This window comes from Drosophila eugracilis, unplaced genomic scaffold, assembly GCF_018153835.1.
Source record: "Drosophila eugracilis isolate 14026-0451.02 unplaced genomic scaffold, ASM1815383v1 contig_415, whole genome shotgun sequence".
NCBI classification, from domain to species: Eukaryota; Metazoa; Arthropoda; class Insecta; order Diptera; family Drosophilidae; genus Drosophila; species Drosophila eugracilis.
In genome coordinates, this window is record NW_024573278.1 from 473114 (window position 1) to 482464 (window position 9351).

Genomic DNA, 9351 nt, shown 5'->3' on the forward strand with positions numbered 1-9351 from the left:
ACATTGAATGGCGGACCGACGCTGTTGGGTTAGTGGATAGTCGATGGTGAGGAGGGCCCGTTCAGGGAGAGGAGGGGTCGGAGGGTTATAGGGACTTGTCGCATTTTGTTGACAACTACATTGCAAATACGGCAAAGTAATCAGTATTGTGTAAATAACCAGTTATGTGTCTGCGAGTGCAGCTGACAAAGCGAGTGGTAAGCGATATGCAATGAAGCGGGAATAAATCCTTAAAAGGGTTTCCCTTAGATGAATTCAATGCATTTGGCAAGATGCGAACAGAATCGATAATACAAGAATATCACTCATACGAACTGGTGAACGCAAACGCATGTAGCACACTTTTCAGCGCACACCAAATGCCTTCTCGTGCGAACCGGAAAATATTTAATACTGACTAAGGTCAGCTGCTAAGCACCTTAGAAGCTAAACGAAAAAACACAAAAAGCACTTGAAACTATGCGTATGGTACTTGTGCTCAATGGGCAGTTGTCAGTCTTCTGAACGAAGGCAAACCAATGAAAAGAGGTGAAAATGCCCAAGAAAACTGAGTCAACTGACTAGTTAGCTGCAGATTTTTACAACGAAAAGTCGGTCGCTGTCTAAAAATATTAGACTATTCGGTTAGTATTATTGAAAAAACTCTTGAAAGGATGAGAAACTAACATCGAGGACGTAACAAACGAACTTAAATCCTAGGATTACACCTGCAGCAATAATAATTGTTAGTCATTGCTGAAATTAAATTAAACTTTAGTAACTCACCTAAGGTAATGATTGACACAAATGAAGAATGGAACTTTAGGAGAACGACTTTAATTCACGAAATTCTAAAAGAGAGATTAAATTTAAAATGGTTTTGATTTTTGGTTGCAACATTTCTAGTCATACTTAATGAAGCTCAATTTATTCGATCGATTTTTCAACAAGAATCAGTTAAAAGATATGACGGGGGCTTATTTTGTTTTCTTTTTCGTTTCTTCTTGCCTGTTCCGTCATCGATTTTAATTTTATTTGGGGCAATGGCCAAATTCAAGGCCAAAATAAGGCTTATCTCATTTAATGCTTATTCATGTTCCTCTTTTGCTCTGTTCTCAGTTCTCTACTGACCATGAAAAGTTGGCCATGAAACTTCTCTTTCGCTGAGCCCTTGATAAGTGAAAGCCTGCCCATAAGGAAAGAACGGATTGACCTTTCGTGTGGAAGTGGACAAACAAATAGAACATGGAACAAGGAACGACTCCAGCACCTGATCCTGTCCCTCCAGCACCACCTGCAGCTGCAACACCGGTTGTTACTCCCGCCCAACTAGCAACGCCCGCACCAGTAGCTTCTGCACCAGTGGCAACACCTATTTCTGCTGCGCTTCCTACTGCAACTGCCCCACCAGCAGCAGTTCCATCGCCCGTCGCCCCTGTGGCTACTACAACAGTCCCGACTCCTGTTGTTGCTGCCCCCGTCGCATCTGTGGCTCCTCCTATTGTCGCAACACCAGCGGCTGTAGCAGTTGCTCCTATAATCGCGACTCCACCTGCTACTGCTATTGAAACTCCGGTTGCAGTTCAATCAGCAGTGGCAAGTCCTGTAGGTTGCAGCACCCACACCTGTGGCAGTAGCACCAGTAGTGCCCACTGCGATCGCAACACCAGCCGTTGCTGCTTCCGAAACTTCGGTTTCTGTTCAACTACCGGTGGTGCCTCCAGTTGTCGCAACACCAACGCCTGCTACAGCAGCTCCAGTGATCGCATCGCCACCAGCTTCTGTTGTAGAGACTCCAGTTTCTGTTCCAGCCCCAGTAGCCCCTGCAGTGGCCGCAACATCAACGCCTGCAGCAGCTCCAGTAGTCGCTCCTGTGATCGCAGCTCCCGCTGCTGCTACTGAAGCTGTTGCGGCTCCAATTCCATCAACACCAACGCCTACTGCAGCGGCTCCAACGTCACCTGCTGATGCCATTGAATCTCCGGTTGCAGTTGCACCACCTGTGGCAGCAGCTCCGGTAGTCGCTCCTGTGATCGCAACTCTTCCCGCTCCTGCTGCTGTGGCGTCTCCAGTAGCACCGGCACCAACGCCTCCTGTAGCGGCTCCTGCAGTTGTTCCTGTAAGTGCAACGCCACCCGCTGCTGCCATTGAATCTCCGATTGCCATTGCTCCACATGTGATCGCAACTCCCGCTGCTGCTACTGAAACTGTGGCAGCTCCAGTTGCATCGACACCAACGCCTGCTGCAGCCGCTGTTGTAGTTGCTCCTGTAATTGAAACGCCCCCGCAGAAATTCCAATTGCAGTTGCTCCTGTGATCGCAACTTCACCCGCTCCTGCTGCTGTGGCGGCTCCAGTTGCACCGACACCAACGCCTCCTGTAGCGGCTCCTGAAGTTGTTCCTGTTCCCGCTGCTGCCATTGAAACTCTGGTTGCAGTTGCACCACCTGTGGCAGCAGCTCCAGTAGTTGCTGCTGTGATTACAACACCACCAGCTGCTGTTTCCGAAACCACTGTCTCTGTGCCACCACCAGTGGTGTCGCCAGTTGCCGCAGCACCGACTCCTGATGCAACGGCTGCAGTAGTCACTCCTGTGACCGAAACACCACCAGCTGCTGTTGCTGAAGCCCCCGCTCCTGTTCCAACACCTGTGGCACCTAGCGTTGTTGCAGTATCAACACCTGTACCAGAAACACCAGTCGTTGTTCCTGTCGCTGCTCCTGTTGTTGCTCCAGCCGTTGTTCCTCCACCTGTGATTGCTGCCCCTCCCGTTGCTACAGAGCCAGTGGCGGTTGCACCACCCATTGTTGCCACACCTATTGCGGAGACGCCGGTAGTTAAGGAGGTTCCAGTGGCTGTGGAAGCTCCACCACCTGTGGAGCCTTGTGTCGCTACTCCGCCACCTGTTGTTGAGACACCAATAGTTGTTGCCCCCGTGATAGCTGCGGATGTTGCAGCCTCAGCACCGATTCCAGAGACCCCTGCCGTTGACGCTGCACCACCTGTTGCCGAGACTCCGGTAGCTGTATCACCACCAGTGGGCGTTGCTCCTGTCGTCGCCAACATACCAGTAATTGCTGCAACAGAGCCGGATGCCATTTCGGAGCCAGTAGTTGCTCAACCAATTGAACCTCCCACAGAAGCGGCTATTGCAGAATCTACACCGCAGGTTGCATTGTCGGAAACTTCAGCTCCGACAGAGTCTATTCCTGCTCCAGAAGTTGTAACCGTGGAGTCGACCGTCGTTTCAGAAGCAATTCCAGCTCCAATACCAGAACCGGAAACAATCGCAGCCAGTCCAGTGGAGCCTTTGCCTGTGGAGACTCCAGTTGCAATCCAAGAACCAGTGGTTGTTGCAGCCGAAACTCAAGAAGCTCCAGCACCGATTCAAGAACCTGTTGCAGAGATTTCCGTTCCGGCCCCAGAGGTAATTCCGGAGCCTGTACCAATCGAGGCTCCTGTGACGACTCCGGAACCACATACAGGCACTCCAAACGAAGCCTCTCCCATTGCCGAAACCGCCACTCCTGATCCTGTTAGTGTTGCAGCAGTTGAACCTGTTCCGGAATCAACCGAAGTTCCGATACCTGATCCTGTTGAAGCAGCAGCTCCAAGCCCTGAACCGGATGCAACCATTCCTGTCGCTCAAGAAATTTCCGGTTCAGAGATTCCAGAGACGGCGGTCAAGACAGCGGAGGATATTGTTGAGCAGACTCCTGAACCAATCAAAGCTTCTACAGCGACTTCGGTACCAGCTGTCGAAGCGTCTCCCGTTTCCGAAATCCCCACACCAGAAACCGCTGCTGTTGCAGCAGTTGAGCCAGTTGATCCTGAGCCTAGTTTGGAATCAACCGAAGTGCCGATCACTACAGCCGTTGAACCTGTAGTGCCGATCTCTGAACCAGAAGCACCCATTCCTGTTGCCCAAGAGATCCCAGTGGCTGAGACTCTAGAGACAACGATAAAACCAGCCGAGGATGTTGTTGAGCAGAGTCCCTCGGCTATTGAGGATCCAACGTGCAACTGCCCAGGAACAATCTCCAGAAGTTGAAATAGTTGCTGTGGAGCCGACTTCTGAGATAGTTGTCCCAGTTGAGGAGCCCGTTGAAACATCAGTTGCAGTCGAAGAGGTCCAATCTTCTCCAGAACCAGTCGTTTCAGAAACGCCAGCAGCCGAAGAACCAGCTGCAGTTGAGGAAGTAGTAGAAACAGCTGCCATCACTGGAGAAGAAGTCCCTGTTAATGCAGAAAAACCAGTAGAAGAGGTCGTGGCAGCTGAAATCCCTGATCAATCATCTCCACCAACAGACTCCGTTCCCGTGGCAAAGATAACTCCTTTGCTTAGAGATCTTCAGACCACCGATGTTTCCCTGTTGGCCATTGCAGCCACACTGGATGCCATAGGGGAGAAGCTAAAGGATCAGAAGGCCAGAAATCAGCAGGTGATGGACAGACTCTGTGAAATCGAGAAAATTCTTGGACCACCTAAATGAAATCAACTTAATATAGATCATTTTAAAATATAAAAGTTATAAAATGGATAATAAAAAGGTCACAGACCTAATAATAAATTGCAGATAATTACCAAATTTATTTCTCATTTCTCATTCATATAAACTGATAATTTGAGAACATACTAATCTTACTAATTACTAATTGGTAACCTTTTTGAATGATACACATTTGGATGATATAAATCTCCACTGGCAGCAACCCATTTAGCAATAATTTGTGGCTCAATTCATTAAACAAGTTATTTTACATTAGAAACAACCTAAAAATACGGCTTATGAGTGCTGTAAAATATTGTTTGGCACAAATTGTTAAATGCAAAATTCATGAAACCGAAACAAATCTTCTGTTTTCCCATTCTGGACATATCAACATGGCTGGTACTCTAACACAACAGCCGCAGAACCTAATTTGCCAACTCGTGGAAAATTTCCACGCGAGAAATTAGCATTCCGAAAAGGGAGCGAGGCGAAAATACCGACGATTGTGAAAGGTGCAAATGAATGAATATTTCCCCCCATTTTGTCAGCGGCAAAAAACATAAATTAGAATTACGGATGGCTCTTCTACCAAGAAAACTGGTGAGTTCTGATAATTGGAAATGTATCAACGAATAATTTAATAAGGAACTCCCGCTCACACGCTTTCCCAAAGGCTTAAAGGAAATCGTTTTCCATTGCTTTCATTTTACAATGAGCCCATGGAATTTATTTTGATCGGGATGGATGAATCTTGGTTTAAAAGTCAAACGAGAGCCATAAAAGGCATTCGAAAGGGGCAAATGGAAACTTTTATTGCGGCAAAATGAAATTTGTGTTTATGGGCAAGTAAGTCCGGATAAGTCAAACACCTACGGCGATTATTCTAATCATTTGCATTGCTTTGGCCGGCTAACTGGTTCGTTGGCCTATCTCCGATAGCGTCCCCTTGTTTTTTGGCTTGTGCTCCACTAACATGTTCGACAGTTCAATCTAAATCTATCGGCTACTCACACAGAAACACACTGAAACAGGGCCAAAAAAGCTGAGCTGAAAGCCGAATTCCCATTTGACCATTTTGTCTGGAAACAATAAAATGACCTCCCGCACACAGATACACCGCACAGATACAGAAACACGCACATACATGCACAGGACAGACAACAACATACGAAATCCCATAAATGTTGCAAATGGAGCAACAGAGTGAAGTTGTCATGCAGAGGATGCTGTGCCACAGGACCAAAACAACAGCTACAGCTACCCGAAACTGAAAAAACGAATTTCCTTTTTTAGACTTTTTGGCACTTTCGGAGGCGGGGGGGATAGTCGGCTATTCTCATGCGACTGAGATGAAGGTTACACAACCTAACCGCATTAATGCCAGCACAGAGCAACTCGGACCGAGTCACAGCCAAATGTGTAATTGTTGCCTAGAGGATTTGCAAAAAGATTTTCACTGTCATTTGAACTCTGTTTAAGGCATCATTTACTGCTCCATCCCCTCTGTATTTTCTGGGATAAATGTTATTTACTCTGCCTGAAAGTACCAAATTGAAATGATTTTTGATTTTGAAACGATTTGAAAGTTTTCTATTTACGTCTATTAAAGTTGTATGAGGCATAAATAAGAGTAAACTAGTAGGTTGATCGAAAATATATGATTTTCTTTTTGCTCTAGCCTTTCAAGCTTAAAACATGGAACCAACTTTCCAATTGGTTGCTGAAACTAAAGCTGAAATTTTCTTGGATGAGATGGCTAAATATATTATATTTTATCTTCTACCTTCTCTTCTATATTTTTAAGTAGTTTTATTTGCTAAATAAAGTATGTAATCTATGCATACCCATGAAATGAATCCTATTCCTAATGACTTTTAATTGGATTTCAGCTTAAAGAGCTTTCTAATGCATTCATGGCTACTAGACAAAGTTCATTAGTTGATATTGCCATATTCGGTTCGCTTTTCCGAGTGCAGTGATCAACACTTCAGGCAGAAGCTGCTGTCGACCGCAGGAACATTGGTTGAACATTTACTTGACTGCCTTGTGCTGAGGGGCTCCAGAGTGTGCCAAATCAATCAGTCGGCAATGCATAAATGACACAGTCAGGGCCTGAATACTCCTCATATGCGACAACGTCCAGCTGTCACACACGACCATTGCGGCTAATGCGGTCCCTTGTTGCACTCCCCCGCCCCCCTGAAAAACCCCCATTCAGCTGCAAAATTGGAATTATCCCTTTACCTAAGCCCCCTCAATGCCACCCCCCCGTTACACCGCCCATGGGTTCACGTTCACATTAGCCAGACACGATGAATGTGCCGGGCTGTGGACAATGATGCCTTAGTGCTTGACTGGCTATAAATTTTGAATTAATTGGTGGCTGCTGAACATTTTGCCCAGAAATTTATGTTTTTCCTGGCTGGCATGCCTTTTCCTGACCAGAGATTTCATGCACTGATTTTAGGTAGATAATGGCTGGCAACGAGAGCTCTAACTGGGGAACAGTTTATATATTTTCGAGTTTAGTGATTTATTTTTCTATCCCTTAAAAGCTCACCCTTCCTTTTTACACTCATCTGCATTTTCGCTGTCACTGGCAATCCGATGCTTAATTAAGATCCAACCTCTGACAAAGACTTTACCCTTTCTTTTTAAGTTAATCGCTCTGTCTTATCTTTCACTATATATATATATATATATATGAAAAGCTAAGATATCTGTTTTCGATCTTAATTTGATTATCCTTTGTAATCGGAGCAGGCGTTTGTCCAACTTAATCGCGTTAATTCCAGCGACCCATTTAAGACGGCGCATTCTTATCCAATTTTTTATCTGCTCCTTTGAGTAATTTTTTAATTTTTTCTCCACCTCTGCTTTTCAACAACTGTGATTAATGACTTGTAAGAAAAAAGTGAAAGGTGTGCAAAAGGCAAGGAGAAATTCATTTTCAAGGGTCTTGCATGATTGAGTTCTATTGAGTGAACTGCAGAGCTAAGCGGAAAATTTTTCTTCATTCGAACTGGCAGGGATAACTCGCTCGATTGTTTATATTGAGTTGAGTTGGAAAGGGAAAGTACTGTAGAGCGGAAAAGAGCCTTAAGGTATGGTTTAAAATTAAAATACATGGGGAATTTCGTGTTAATTAACTTCATTTCAATCAATGTAATCACTTTTCATCAAACTAATTTGAATTCTGCGAATGACAACTCCCATTAGCCGAAGAGATACAAACATTTGTCCAATCAAGCTCCTAAGCCCATATAATAGCCCTATAATTAACCCTCGGCATGTCTGTGTTACGGGCAAATGTTTTTGAGTAATTCTTTTAGTTTTATTCATTTTATGAAAAACAATTAGCTGCGGGCCTTTCAATACGACTGTGTAAAGCAAAACAAAGGAATATATGCAAAAATCGTTTTAATTTGCCAATGATTGTGAATGTCTGTGTGTGCGTGTGTGGCCGTGGGTGGTTCACTTATTTAACTATATAAACAATAAAAATATTCGAAATTGTGTATGGGGGTGGGGCCGTATTAAAAAGTGAATGTGTCTTCTGCATATATGCAGCCATTGTTTTACAAGCCTTTGTGGGGTTTTTCGGCATGGCGATGGGTATGTTTCTGGGAGCTGGGATTGGATGGGTTGAGGTTGGTACTGGGATTGGGTCTGGGATTGGGGTTGGGTGGTTCCAGATCCGAAACTGTCAGTGACAGCACTACGTAAGTAATTTCGCGCATATGTTACACCCAGGGGGTGGTGGACCGACCAGAGGACCATCATCAGGTTCGGCTTAAAGCCGGAGTTCGGCATATTCATGGCTGCTGCACACGACAAATTGAATTTTATGCAAAAGCTTCCGTTTTTTTCGTCTCGGCTTTTGCTGCTCTGCTAAAGCGGACTCCACCCTTCAAAGTTGCGAATGTCTTCGCAATTCGCGGCGACATCTATGGCCCGTTCGTCTGCATTATAATTTGGTTCTTTGTTTTCCTTGCTACCCGCTATATCCGCGGCTATCCCTGTGTTTTGCACTTTGCCATGGCATATCCGGCCAAGATGCGGTTTCCCCAGCTCTTGCTGCTGCTGTCCCACTTTCGTTCGTATCCTTTTCATCCGCTTTGTTTTTGCCCCTCGTTTCTTTTTTTTGGCCACGACTATTTTTTTCGAGGATTGTACAGGCGCCTTTGGTTCGACGTTAATGAGGAATTATGTTATCGCACTGTTAAGCTGCTATAAACGGTGCTATGATTGCAGCCTCCTTTTCCAGCCCTAACCCTTTGTCTTGAAATTGGCATGGCTTAAAGGGATAATTTGGGTCTCCCCAGAGTTTATGCTTTCGCAGACTGAAATTTACATAAAATCCTAATGAGTAATTTGGCTAACAGCCCAATGCATAAAACATGGCCAATAACAAAAGACCAGTTTAGCCGTGTAATTGCATTTGTTTCGTTTACAGACTTGACAGAGTTAACATTTCATTTTGGCCGGTATTCGTGCAACAGTAAACTTTCGCTTACAGCATTTCGAGTTCTCTTTCGCTGTTAGCGAATATTGCGTATACGCCACCGAGGCAAGCTCTTCGGTTAACTTCGGGCCCCGATTCGTTTGGCCTGTTAAGGTGTCGTCAGTTGGCTTAGTTTACTTTTAGCCGGTGCCAAGCGTGGTTCGATTCTCGCTTTAAAGCTTCTGAGAAATCAGCCTCCTCGGAGAGTTATAAATGGTTAATTCTGGAAAGGATCTTTGACAGCTAACAGTGATCGGACAGTGATGTAATTATTTAAATGGAGATACAAATTATTATGTTCAAAATAAAATAACCAACCAAAACGACAATATACGAAAGTGTGAAAACTAAAAACAAAGTCTACAGATTTAAATAA

General features: G+C 44.9%; 1 protein-coding gene across 1 annotated transcript; it reads left to right on the forward strand.

Moving 5' to 3' along the window:
• The first annotated feature begins 510 nt into the window (after positions 1–510).
• Positions 511–4561, forward strand: LOC108111806 (calphotin). The gene is given in 5 exon segments (XM_017221404.2): positions 511–770; positions 1099–1587; positions 1589–2284; positions 2287–3960; positions 3962–4561. Coding segments are annotated over 4 exon segments (3243 nt in total). The 5' UTR covers positions 511–770; positions 1099–1224; the 3' UTR covers positions 4472–4561.
• The last annotated feature ends 4790 nt before the right edge of the window (positions 4562–9351 follow it).